This window comes from Vulpes vulpes, chromosome 13 (assembly GCF_048418805.1).
Source record: "Vulpes vulpes isolate BD-2025 chromosome 13, VulVul3, whole genome shotgun sequence".
Taxonomy (NCBI): Eukaryota; Metazoa; Chordata; class Mammalia; order Carnivora; family Canidae; genus Vulpes; species Vulpes vulpes.
Window position 1 is genome coordinate 102,312,985 of NC_132792.1, and position 14,270 is coordinate 102,327,254.

Consider the following 14,270-nt stretch of genomic DNA (forward strand, 5'->3'; position numbering starts at 1 on the left):
CAGATAGAGCTTCTTGCTATGAAGGTAGCCTAAATTCCATTCTAAGGGCCACAGGAAGTTGCCTTGAGGGTTTTAAGCAAGGGAGTGACTTAATCCAATATGTGCTTCAAAAATAAACATGTTTGTACAATAGTTTTCAATGGAGGTGTAATTCATCAGTAAAAATAAACAAGCACCGTTTTGTGGAGTTGGAGTGGGCAAGAATGAGGAGGGGTGTAGGAAAGTGACAGGAAGTGTTTTGTGCCTTTTCTAATAGAACTTGGCAGCCTGGGAGCTGGATGAGAAGGAATATGAGGGCTTCCTTAGTTGGGGATTGTTACCAAGGCAGACTGAAGATTCAGGGTTGTGATAAGATATTATTGTGAACTCCAGTGAGTCAAGGAGCAGAGCTAAACCAGGGAGAGACTAGAAAGAGACTGGGACAGAGGGAGAGGGTGCAGAGAGGATCTGCAGGTGTGAAGGGGGGTGTAGGAGGAGTGGGAATGTGATGGGGATTTGGAATGTCACCTGAGTCCAGAAAGGGGAAAAATACAGATTAGAAATTTGGCAGTGGGGAATAGGGTTTCCTCTTTTTTTTCTTTTTTTTAAGATTTTATTCATTCATGAGAGACAGAGACAGAGAGAGAGAGGCAGAGACACAGGCAGAGGAGAAGCAGGCTCCCTATAGGGACCCTGATGCAGAACTTGATCCTAGGACCCTGGGATCACAAACTGAGCCGAAGGCAGGAGCTCAAACACTAAGCCACCCAAGCGCCCCAATAGTGTTTCCTCTTAATTCACTTTCTCCCTCACGTGCACTTTTAATTGGACATTAGCAAAATATCTAGACTTGGGAAAGAAGTTCAGTATTTAATAGGAGATCATTTTATTTGATTACAAAGGATGTTTTATTTAATAATAAATAACACTTTTTTGGGGGGTGAGGTTTTTTTTGTTGTTGTTGTTGTTAGAAAATTAGATGGTTCAGGAAGGTATAAGTAAAAGTAAAAATCACACTAAATCCTGCTACTTGGAGATTTATCACTGTTAGTGTTTGGAGAAATTCTTTCAGGCTTTTTTTTTTTTTTTTTTTAATTTTCTTCTTCCCAAAACATATATACATGTACAAGTTGTAATTTTTTTTTTCTTAACCCAAAAGAGTTATAATGTGCCATTTGGTAATTTGGTTTTTGCACTCAGTGATTATTTTGGTAAAGTTCCAGTGAATACATAGGGACATCCTACATTGTGAAGGTTGCCTTATGTATCACTCTAATAGGTATCTTCCATTCAGACCATTGGGATATTAGGATAACAGAGAACTGACTAGTTAATGCTGAGACTAAACTGTGATATGTGATTGTCAGGCACTGTCCCCCCAGTGGGAGGTGAACTGGAAGCACTGCCTTAATGGATGCCAGAAGGTTGATGAACTTGTCATCTGAGCCTACTGTTCCCCATCTTCAGCTTCCCACCAGTCTCTATTTTCTGTTTCTCCTGCACTCTCTTCTCTCTTTCTCATGCATGGAATAACTATTTAATTCTTTTTTTCATTTCCTTCATCAGAATTTGGTAGATTTTCTCATGTACACCTTGTATATATTTTGTTAGATTTATACCTAAGCATAATTTTTTGCTTATACTTAAGCATAATTAATTTGAGGGGGGGTTAAATGATATTGTGTTCTAAATTTCAAATCCCACTTGTTCATTGCTGGTATATTGAAAAGCATTTGATGTTTGTATATTAATCTTGTATCCTGAAAACTTGTTATAATTTCTTATTATTTCCAGGACTTGTTTTGTCAATTCTTTTTGATTTTCTACATAGACAATCATGTCATTGTTTTTGTGTTGATTTTTAAAAGAAAGTTGGAAAAGCTTTCTTGCTTGCATAGAAGCTTGTTTATTTTTACTGATGAATTACACCTCCATTGAAAACTATTGTACAAACATGTTTATTGTGGAGTAGAATGTATAGCTTTTATATATGTTCCTTAGGAGTATCTCACTAAACCGCTGAGCCACCGGGCTGCCCTCCCACATTTCTTTTAACTCCTTACTTTCATGTAATCTATGATTGCTATTTCCACTTTCTCAATAACTCATCCCTTGACTCCTATGATTTGACTTATGCCACCAGCAAACGTTAGCAATGACTCCATGCTACTTACACAGATGTAAAGGAGAGACCCCATGACCTTCTCCATTCCCATTCACCTCAACCTTGCTATGTACATAAATCATTAAATATTCCCTCTTTTGTCTAGCTTCTTATCACTGCACTCCACTCATTCTGCCTCCTTTCTTGCTACTTTTCCACCTACTTATCCAATCTCTCCTTTCTGAGTCACCTTCCTCACCAGCCCACCACAACCACCATGATCATCTCCACTTTTTAGCATTCTGACACTGACAGAATGTGCTGTGTGCCCACAACCTTGATCCCTCGGTCCCTCTATTCCCTTACTTTCTCTGAGCCCTCTGCTTTTAGATTTCTTCCTTCTGTCCACTGCACAAATGTAAGCATTTCCCATAAGAGCCCATTCCCTGACCTATTTCATTGACTTTGAACCATTCCGTGTAATAACCTCAATTCCTTTAACTTTTAGTAGCTCTCATGTTTGGATAAGTTCCACTTTTTTTTTAGCTTTGATATCTACCCCAAATTTTAGAATCACATTAAAAATAAATAAAACAAACATCCATCATCCTCTCACCACAGGGACACACTTCTGCTGAATTTTCTGTTTCTATGACTACTACTCCAGTTGTTCCTGAAAGCCAAGCTTCCTCCACCAGCACCATCTGACCCCTCCTTCCCTGGCAACACATGGTCCATAAGTCCTGTCAGTCCTTTGAGAATGTCTCTCTCCTCTCTTCTTTCCAGGGCCACTCAGCACCAATGTTGATGTTCTAACTCTGTCCTTCCTAAGCGATTGCTAATTCCCAAGTCTCTCAACTTCCAGTGTTTTTCTTTGAAATCTACCTTCTGTATCAATGCTGTATTTTACACACACTGCTTTTGTCACTCCTTGTCTCTTACCCAATGAAGTCTAAAACTCCTTAATCTGGTATAAGAAGTGCTTCATGATCTGTCTCCAAATTGACATCCCAAATCTTATTTCCCATGTGTCCTTCATACTTCCTCTAACTTCCTGCTAATATTATTTATCATTTCTGGAACTTCCTTTACATCTGTGTACATGTTTTACTCTGGCTGAAATTTTTCTCTTCATCAACTCCTCTTATCAAAGCACCTTCATCCTGCAGAACCCTTTCAATCCCTAGTCTCCTATAAGGCCTTACCAAAATTCACTTTGATCCCTTGAGTTATCTGCTATATCTTTCCATTGAGCCCATGGGTGCCTCTGTTGCAACATGTGTCCTAATCTGCCTTGCTGTAATTATACTTTTTCCTTCCTAAAAGTTTAAAAGCCTTTGGAGGGCAAAAAGTCTATTATTTATTTTGTATTACCCATGTTTGTTCCAAATTATGAACAAAATGTATATTTAAGAAATGAATTAATAAAAGAACATTGTCAATGGTTTTATGACATTGTTTCCTTTATTTATGCAAATCTTTGCTAATTTTGTACCTTCTATAACAGGTGGTGCTGGAAGTAAACAGCGAATTTATTGTTGAGGTAATGTATAATAAAACTATTTTCTCAATTTAAAATTGAAAGAAAAATAGAATTTTGCAATGCATCATATAACAAATATCAGAATATTTGAAATCATAATCATCTAGATAAAAGGCAAGAGAAAGAATCTCTGCCAAACTGAAATAGCAATGGTAAAACCCATACTTCCAAATATCCATGTTTTCAGGCATGGTTTGTGACAGTTCAATGTCATAGTAACTGCGACTTTTCTCAAACTATATTAGTAGTTTATCCATACATTTCCCAAATTAAACAAAACAAAAGAAGCACAGTAACACGTTAAGATGGGAAGAGGATTTTTAGATAGTTACACCATTAGGAAAGATAACTGATCATCAGTCAATGAGGGAAAAATATAAAAGTAAAAAAATATTTATCATAACCAAGTAGAACAACAGGGAATCTGGTGCCATTTAGAGTGGGACTCAGGAAATAAAGCTACTGTCCTTAATCTCTGGGAGAATTTTATTTTTTTTACAGTAGTTAAACTTTCATTATGATAATCTCAAATCATTGAAAAAAATTACTTTTCTAATCTCTGTTGACAAAGTAGGGAATACATGGTACATTTCAGGAAGTTGTATCAAAATGGAAGGAAATGTACATTATACACAAATATATGCATACATTTATACATGTATAAAAATGTCTATGCATGTACTAAGTTTCTAAACTCTTGAATACTATAAAATTCCTGGACATCTTCCAACAATAGCAACATAAACCTACAAAGAGAAAAACATATAGCAAGCAGAGATACAAATGGACAACTTTGAGAAGGCACAGAGTTGTTCACAGGATTATTGTAAGTACCATCAATTTACTTAAAATATTCTCCTAATCCTACAATAATATATTTGGGTGCTTAGCTAGAGTGGTGTCCTTACCAACAGAAAAGAAAAATCCCTTCCATCTTTTAGGTGAGCATACTCACCAGAACAACTTTCCTTTTGCATAGGTCGTACTCAGTGGAACACTAACAGTCTTTTAGAATCTGGAGACAAAAAAGCCTGGTCAGAGGTCAGTGAAGGGTGAGGTAGGCAAGCCCTCCACATGGTGAGGACAGATTGAAAAAAGAAAAATCATAACATATTATCCAATGTAACACATTGTGAGCACCACACATAGCTAATGAAATCTGTTTCACTGGAATCATATAGTTAGAAGTGAGATGATTCCAAAAGAAGTAGGCAGGCAGGTGACAGAGCTCTAACTATCTAGAGTCATGAATTAGTAAACACCCTTTGTTCCTCAAATTCAACACTATTGCTTCTTCCGGGTATACTTCACAATGTTGAATGCATGTCCTTCCTAAGTAAAACTGTACTAACACTGTACAAAATGTGAACTATTTTTGCATAAGGTGAAAGAATTAGACATTGAAAAAGGCACTACAAAATGGCAGACCGTCAGAAGACAAAAGAGGGAGTGGATCAAGTTTGCTGCTGCCTGCCGAGAAGGAGAAGACAACTCCAAGAGGAATCCAATTGCCAGAGTAAGTGATGAAATAAACAGGAGCACGCTGTGCTGATAACAAATGATTCTGCAGGGCAGGAAAGCCTCAGACATTTCAGGGATTTGCAGCCTTTATTACTCAATAGTAATTAAGGAAGATGGGTGACATGTACTCCTCTGCTCATGTTGCTGAGGCACCGTTTTGAATATCACCTTTGCAGAGCCGACACAGAGCAGAGAGTCTCTGAAGTGATCCTAGTAGAGAGACCTGGATCTCCAGCACAACTGGGCTTTATCTTCTCATTTGTGTTCTGTTTATCTGTCGTATGTACATGTTATAGGAAATTTACGTGTGTAGTAATAATCTCTGACTATCCCACTCCCAAATCAAAGGTTTATAGTACTTATTCTTTTTAAGAAAGAAAAGAGAGTATCAAAAGTTCCCACTAGATTCCTAAGTCCAGAAATTAGGAGAGACTTAAAAAGTATTCCAAATAATGGTATTCCAATTAATAAGGAAGGAGAATTAGGAAAGAAAGGAATCCCTCTTCTTTTCATTCGCATTTGGAAGAATTCTTGGATTTTCATCTATATAAATAAGATCTCTGGATTACAGTGAAGCTAATCCAAGTTGTATTTATAGTTGTCTTTATTTAATTGTGGATATTTGGGTCACAAATCTTAGTATTTTATTGAATGTTTTCATCTTTAGTATACAGGTGAGATTTCAAAATGTAAACTATCTTTATTTAAATTTATGAGCAATAGGTATAAAGCTATTAAAACAGGGACACCTGGGTGGCTCAACAGTTGAACGTCTGCCTTCGGCTCAGGGAGTGATCCTGGGATTCTAGGAACGAGTCCCACGTCGGCTTCCTGCATGGAGCCTATTTCTCCCTCTGCCTTTGTCTCTGCCTATCTCTCTCTCTCTGTGTGTCTCTCCTGAATAAAAAAATAAAATCTTTTTTAGAAACTATTAAAATAAAACTTATATAGCAGAATATTTGCCACAAAATCTATTTGGCAGGTGAATGAATGATATGGTAGGTTTCAATTAAAAAAATGATTGCCAATATCTCTAAATACTGTGCTTCTCTTGTGATGTTCTTAAATTATCTATAATTTTGATTAAATCTCCAACTAAAGTATAGTCAAGTACATATCAATATGACACAATCTTTTAACAAATACTAAAGATGGTGATTTCTTCTGTCAAATTCTTTATATGCAAAGAAAATCAGAGAATTAAACAATGTATTGTTAATAATAACAAATCTAGCATCAAGCATGTATGTTCCTTATGCCAGGCTTTGGGGTGGGTGTATATATGTTACCTCATACCAGCCCCACTACAAACCTAGGATGTAGGTGGTATTATCCCATTATAAGCTGATACTTGGCAAAGTTAAGTGAATTTTCCAAGGTCACTCCAGGCCTAAATCATGGTCCCAGGTTTCAACCCAAAGCCCATCTGGCTACAAAGCTATCCCTTCTCATTCTATTATACTCTGCAGTTCAGAAACTGCTTTCAGTAAGATCACAGACCTAGCCATTTTCTTCACAGATTCGATCAGACTGTGAAGCAAACCAGAAGATTACATACCGCATTTCTGGGGTAGGAATTGATCGACCACCTTACGGAGTATTCACCATTAATCCTCGGACTGGGGAAATTAATATCACTTCAGTGGTGGACAGGGAGATAACTCCACTTTTCTTGGTAAGTCACATCAGTGTGTTTTAATTTGTGCATTTTTTCTTCCCTTTTTAAAACACAGCAAAGCTGAGATGAAAAAAAGACTAAAGAGATGAAAAAAGTGTGAAAACATAAGTTTATAGTTCAAGAGTGTCTGGTGTGTTGCATTGGTATGCCATCAAATGTCTTGATAATGTTTAAATTAATAAATTGTAATGTAGTCTGAATTCACTAAGTAAATTGTTTCTTTGCATATTTCCTGAAATATTTCTAAGCATATTACTTAATTATCTTCGATTGAAAAAGACAGTTTTTTTTCCACAACTCTCCACAGATCTATTGCCGGGCTCTGAATTCACGGGGTGAAGATTTAGAAAGACCTCTTGAGCTTCGAGTCAAGGTTATGGACATAAATGATAACCCTCCAGTTTTTACACAAAATGTGTACACAGCCAGCATTGAAGAAAACAGTGATGCAAGTAAGTAGATGACACTCATCTCTGCATTGTATCACATCAATTTTTTCTTGGTCAAAAGGTGTGTAGGAAATTGACATACAGGTAGAATTTAAAGATGAGAAAAAGTCAAACTTGTATTTTGAATAAACCCCACAAATTCTAACTTAAAACTGACCTAGATAAAAACATGCTGTCTAAAGCACTAAATATCCTCTTGTTTGTGGAGGACTCTCATAGATGTGATTTAGTAGGTGCTTAGTGCCTTCCTTAAAGATTGTTACTGGCTCTTGATTAACTTAATACTAATGAGTAAACTGAAGAAGAAACCATGATATGGAAAAGGGCTCTGTACTGGTCTATTCCTCAAATTCTGGGCTAAAGCACACTAGAGAGTGATGGAAGGTACATCCCAAACAGCACCCATCAGGTTAGTCCTATAGGGTAATCACTGACTCTTCACAGTCTACACAGCAAGCTACCTTACATTCTCTCTCTCTTTTTTTTTTTTTTTTTTTCATTTTTTCCATCTTGCTTAATTTCATCTCCAGGTCGAATATTCTTTTCTCCCTCTTTCTATCACTTCTCCTGAACATCCTTCCACCCTATGCTTTACCTGTGTTGGTCTTTTCCTCTGCTCTCCTTCCTTGCCCTCCACCTCTTTCTTTCCCCAATATTCCAATATTCCTTTTCCTCCCATGTCTATGTCTGCATGTGTACCTCTAAATTAGATTTGGAAAAAAGAAGAAAGAAATTTCAGAAGGCACATAGAAAGCAAACTAAAGATACCGATGAAAGTCAAAGAAAGAAAAATGGAGAAGTCTAGGGGAAAAGAGAAAGGAGACAAGAAATGTGGGAGCAGAAAAGGAGGAGGTAAAAAGGCAGGAGTCAAGAGGGGGTGTCTGGAGAACTCCTTCTGCAGAGGCCCTAAAAACAGTGATGCTGAAAAGAAGAAACAAAATTTTTATAACATAAAACATAACAGAATGGGAGGACATAACAGAAGTAAAATAAAAGTTTGCTCAAAGGAAGCCAAACAGAGAGAGGGTTTCCAAAGCCCATCATTGTTTCCTCACTAACATCCTTCCACAACCTGGTGAATGGAGAGAAGGTAAAACCCGCATCCAAATGCACACCCGAGTCCACGTACCCTTGGTTGCTGATTAGCAGTCTTGTTCACACTCCCTCATGCGAGGAGAGTCAACCACAGGGCCAGGGCATATTTTCATAAACTATGAACTCCATGAGAACTGTTTTTTCTATTGAAAGCATCTCTGGTTCTCTGTGTTAGGGTTTTTCACTTTGAAACCTGGCTAGAAAGCAGAAAAACATCAGGGATCATCCAGCTCTGGAAAATCTGTCCTTTGGGCTGATGTCCTTGAGGACTGCCTGGATAAGCATCTTTGATCCTATGAATAATTAAGAACTTTTCCTATTCCTGTGGACAAATCTTTTCAGTAGGTATATGTTTTTGACTATTCAGTAACGGACTACCATCCTCCAAGGCAACAAATAGTAATTCTCTACTTTCTGGGTAAATGAAAATAAAGAATATAGGTGCTCAATAAATAACCTTAACACTGAATTTAATTAAGTTATACTATTTCTTCCTTAAGCATTTTAAAATAATGTCACACGACCACACAAAAACAAATTGATAAATTCTGTTTTTCAGCTTTATGATTAAGGCCATGGAACTTTTCATACATCAGTGATTAGTTTGCCCCTAATTTACCATTTAATCACTTAAGGACTGGAAGTACTTGAGAAACTGTAAATGATTTTATAGAAGCAAACCACTATTATTTTTGCAGTCAGCGGTGTAGCTGAAAGTTATGATACTATATTCTCATGGAAACTAAAGCAAAAGAAAATTCAGGGGAAGGCCAACCAGTCTTTCTTCCTATGCCTGATGATTTGCTGAACTGATTCTAACAGAATCCCAAACATTCTCCATCTCCATCTTCATTTCTAGACACATTGGTTGTAAAGTTAAGTGCTACAGATGCAGATGAAGACAATCATCTGAATTCTAAAATAGCCTATAAGATCATCTCTCAGGAGCCAGCAGGTGCACCAATGTTCATCCTGAACAGGTATACTGGAGAAGTCCGCACGATGTCCAGTTTCCTTGACAGAGAGGTAAAGCCTTCTACGAATGAATGATAATAAATAAAGAATTCAATTTTCAAAAGACAAAGATAAAGGAGGGGAGAAAAAATAATCCAACCATGACTTTTCAATGAAAATTATAAAAAGAAAAAATTATATTAAAATATTACATAAAATTATAAAAGGAAATTGGAAGAACAACATTGGGATGTGTTGGATTCCATTAAAAATGAGACTTAAGTCTTACAGTTTTTGTTTTTTTTTTTTTTTATCTTAAGCAACACAGTATGTATAACCTCCTCGTGAGGGGCTCAGATCGAGATGGAGCTATAGATGGACTGTCCTCTGAGTGCGACTGTAGAATCAAGGTTTTAGATGTCAATGATAATTTTCCCACCTTGGAGAAAACTTCTGTAAGTTATTACCCTATAACCCTTTTTTTCCTAAGTGTCAGTAATTGATTTGATATGTATGGATGGACTCAGCTTTGCCGTGTAAACCTTGGAACTTCTTATGTATACTAATAATATATCTCATTAATCAATAATATTGTACTAACTTTGTATGGTGACAGATGGCAACTAGGCCTACTCTGGTGATCATTTCACACTCCATATCAATATCACATTTCTGCATTGTATGTAAAACTAAAAATTATATTTTAATTGTATTTCATTAAAAAAATAATAATATACCTTACTAGTGCATGTTTGCCTTTGAGGCGCTATTCTGTGCAACTCGCACAGACCATCAAAGCAGCAAACCATCTCCTCCATACTGTCTACTTACAGAAATCTGGGATTTTATTAATCTAAGTCTGGGAATCATGTAACATTACTGATGTATCTTTATAGGCCTAATAATTTACTGAATTAATTCTACAAGAGTCCCAAACATTTTCAACTTCCATCTTCATCTTTAGGCATAAAGAAGCATAGAATTGAAAATAGCAAGGCCAAATCTGACTCACCACCTATTTTGGTAAAAAAAAAAAAAAAAAAAAAAAAAAAAAGTTTTATTGGATCACAACTTGACTCATTCCTCTATATGTTGTCTGCAGGTGCTTTGATCCTACAGCAGCAGAGGTAACTAGTTGTAGCATGAACTCCCTGGATCACAAAGCCTAAGATATTACTATTTGATCCTTCAGAGTAAAAGGAGGGAGTAACTTAAGAAAAATGAAAAAAAAAAAAAAAAGCAAGAAGAATGAAACAAAGTGCCTGTTTGACCTTGATTTCACACACAGAACAAAAAAATCAGTTTTATTATCTTATAATCATTTTATTCTTAGATTTATGATCAGAATGTATGTTATTTAATAATGGTGCAAAAATTATTGACAGTTTGTTGTTAGTATCTTAAATGACAGTTATATATTAATTAACATCTTTCCCCTTTTGAAACTTTATTGATTATAAAATTGATCTGTCATTTCAGTATTCAGCAAGTATTGAAGAGAACTGTCTAAGCTCAGAACTGTTAAGATTACAAGCAATTGATCTTGATGAAGAAGGCACTGATAATTGGTTGGCAAAATATTTAATTCTCTCCGGAAATGATGGGAATTGGTTTGATATTCAAACAGACCCACGAACCAATGAGGGCATTTTGAAAGTCGTCAAGGTACTGTATGGGATCTGCAGCACTTCCTTCTAAAGTTTTCAAATACTCTTACAGTCAGAATCTGCCTACAAAAAAACCACACTAGAACCGTGAATACTATTTATGTGGACAAGTGCCATAAATTAGCTCACTATGTCAGTGTGAGACTTGCAGCTCAGCAACATGCTCTTTATTACCAAGAGCAATAAGAAGTAAGGAGGGTGTTTTGTTCTCACGGTGTTCAGTATCTAGCTGAGAAGACAAGGCATGCACTCCTGAATTCGATAATGAGTTCAAAACAAAGAAATAGTTGTATAGATGTTCTAATGTTAAACATAATTAATGGCCAAATGGGTGATATATGAAATAATTACTAAGAGGTGAGATCTTTCTGAGCTGGATCGGTCTGAAAAAGTTTCATGCAGAGAAGACAGTTTAGTTTAAGTTAAGACTTTACAACTGAGACTGCTAATGTCAAAACTGAAATGAACAAAGACACTGAGGTGAGTAAATGTAAAGCATGTTCTGGGTACCATGAGCAATTTTGGGGGCTGCAGCAGAGTGTTCATGGAAGGGAGAAAATGGGATATAAGAACAAAGTTGCTGAATTAGAGTCGGTCTACTGAGAACCTTGATTACTGGAGTAGAGGGTTTGACTTTTTCCTATAACTAATTTTCTTAAACTACTTTATGATTTTAAATTATGGACACCAATAAAATCTAAAAATACAAATTAGAAACAACTAAAACTATAGAACAGTAAGACTCAAATTAACAGTAATGTCTTAAGGGAAATTTTTTCCTCAAAATTACTACTAACAACATAGGCAAAACTTATAGTTATGAAAATATAAACTATGAGACAAATGCACACATTCAATTAGGTACACAGTGTGAGCTGTAATTATTTCATTCTGTTACCACTTTTCTTTATCCCAATTACTATATATCAGGAAGTCATTTGGCCCTCATCTAATGCAAACACACCATTTCTATATAGAGCCTTTCTCCGTTTTTTTTTTTTTTTTTTTTTTTTTGCAATTGTCTGGAGCAATTAAAGTATTATTTATTTACCTCAAAACCCAACCACCAGCACTGAAATCATGTACTGTATTAATTTAGGAAGTAGTCACCAAAATTATGGAAAATATCTATGTATACTTTATAAGATTGCCATTCAAAATTTCAAAATTCCTGAAGAGAACACAAGGACTCTAAGAACACACCAGAGCCTTCCTGTTTGAGAAATATTGCTTTAGGCCATAGGTCAGCAAACTATAGCCCACAGGACAAATATGACCTGCCATCTTTTTGTACGTAACATTTTATTAAAACACAGCCATCATCATTCATTATTTTCTATGGCTGTTTCCAACCTCCAGTGGCTGAACTGAATGTTGAAGACAAAAACTGTGTATGACCTCCAAAGCCTAAAACATTTACTATCTGCTCTTTTTTTTTTTTAATTCTTTTTTTTTTTTTTTTTTTTTTTTAGATTTTATTTATTTATTCATGAGAGACAAGGAGAGGAAGAGAGGCAGAGACACAGGCAAAGGGAGAAGCAGGCTCCATGCTGGGAGCCTAACAGGGGACTGGATCCTGGGATTCCAGGATCAGGCCCTGGGCTGAAGGCAGCCCTAAACCGCTGAGCCACCTGGGCTGCCCTTCTATTTGCTCTGAACCAAAAAATTTTACTAATCCCTACTTCTAGACCAAGAGGACATATTTTTTTTAAAAAAACAAATTATTAGCTCAACTCTGGAAAGATTAAAGTTAAGAAAATTATTGTATTAGTCAAGTCCTGAGGTGCTAAGAATCTGATCTAAGGCAATAGCAATAAAAATGGAAATGAGGGAACAAGAATAATAGCCATTGCCAAATTAACATAGATAAGGAAGAGAAAGACAAGAAGTCACCTGCCATCCTATCAAATTCTGAATAGTCAAGTTTGTTTCAGGAATCAGAATTTGTTTAACCTTGCATTTCAGTTAAAAAAAATCAAGATCTAGACATGTCGCATAATTCTTACCATCGTTATCATTGACTTAACTTGTTATCTCGTAACATATAACTGTTCTTTGCTTTTGGTCTGCCTCCAAATCTACTGAAATAACATAGTAATAACTTTGCATATACACAACTTGATCTAACACTGGACCACTCCTACCTAGCACGTGGTCCAGTGTCCAGAAGATAGTAGAAACTCACAAAAGTTTGAGGATGGTGTGGTTTTCACCCAAATGGAGTTGAGCTTGATTGCATATTGCATAATTTCTAAAAAAGTATAAAAATTAAAAAGAAAACATGTTCATAATGTAGACAATTATACTATAACTTACATGATGTGTCTTCTGTAAGAGCTAAAAAGTGGAGGTTTTTTAATATACTTAGTTCATCACAAAGAAAAACTATGGGAAATTCAATTTCATGAAAAATTGGTCCAGGTATGTTAGATGTTATATAGACAAAGCATCTCTCTTCCTGGATGATAACTTCTCAAGTCTATTAAACAAATCAGGAAAAATATGTTTAAAAACATCAAAATAATATGGAAAGGCTAATTAAAATGAAATTTAAAACCTTAGTATGCATGTCAGGACACAGCCAGAAGAACTATGTATTTAGAGAACATATGTGTAATATCCAGAATTTGGCATTTGGAATGAGGTCACTAATGCCCTTCTGCATCCTCTCCATTTTCACTCAAGCTGCTATTTAACCTTGTGGAAACTAGCCCCTCAGTCATGGGCTTTGACTAAGCTTTCCATAACCCTTTTCTTAGTCTAAGGATATTATAAATGACTCAATTCACCTCAAATGTATTAAGAACTGCTAGGTGTTAGGGATATGAAAGTGAATGAGACATGGTCCTTGCTCTAATTAAATTTGTAGTGTAACAAGAGAAAATATTTAAGAAGATTTTAAAAACTGTCAATAATAACTTTAATAACTTTTTTTGGTATTTATCAACAAATGTGTGTGGAAATACTAACCAACAATATAAATGTCTGTGTGTGTGTATGCATGCGTGTGTACACACATTTGTTTCAGCATTGAGAAAAAAAGCAAAATATTATCCAGTTGGAATTCTAACAAAAAAATATTGATTCTCTGTTTTTATAATAATTCAAATTAACATTTATTAAGCAGTCAGTAAACACCAGCTAATCAGTTATATTGCATTATAGAGGTTTTACACATATTATCTAATCATCACAACTCTGAGAAGAAAATATTCTGATTCCTTTTTTACAGAAAGTGAAACAAATCAAAGAGGAAAACTAACCTGTCTTAAGTCCACCC

The 14,270-nt window shown here is 35.7% G+C and overlaps 1 protein-coding gene across 1 annotated transcript in view; it reads left to right on the forward strand.

Moving 5' to 3' along the window:
• Window positions 1–14,270, forward strand: part of DSG4 (desmoglein 4) — a 41,804-nt gene that overhangs the window by 9,044 nt on the left and 18,490 nt on the right. Inside the window, exons 2-8 of the mRNA XM_072732126.1 lie at window positions 3,591–3,626; window positions 5,011–5,142; window positions 6,667–6,822; window positions 7,133–7,277; window positions 9,229–9,395; window positions 9,644–9,778; window positions 10,803–10,988. Coding sequence (XP_072588227.1) covers window positions 3,591–3,626; window positions 5,011–5,142; window positions 6,667–6,822; window positions 7,133–7,277; window positions 9,229–9,395; window positions 9,644–9,778; window positions 10,803–10,988 — 957 coding nt within the window. The remainder of the gene's footprint in view (window positions 1–3,590; window positions 3,627–5,010; window positions 5,143–6,666; window positions 6,823–7,132; window positions 7,278–9,228; window positions 9,396–9,643; window positions 9,779–10,802; window positions 10,989–14,270) is intronic.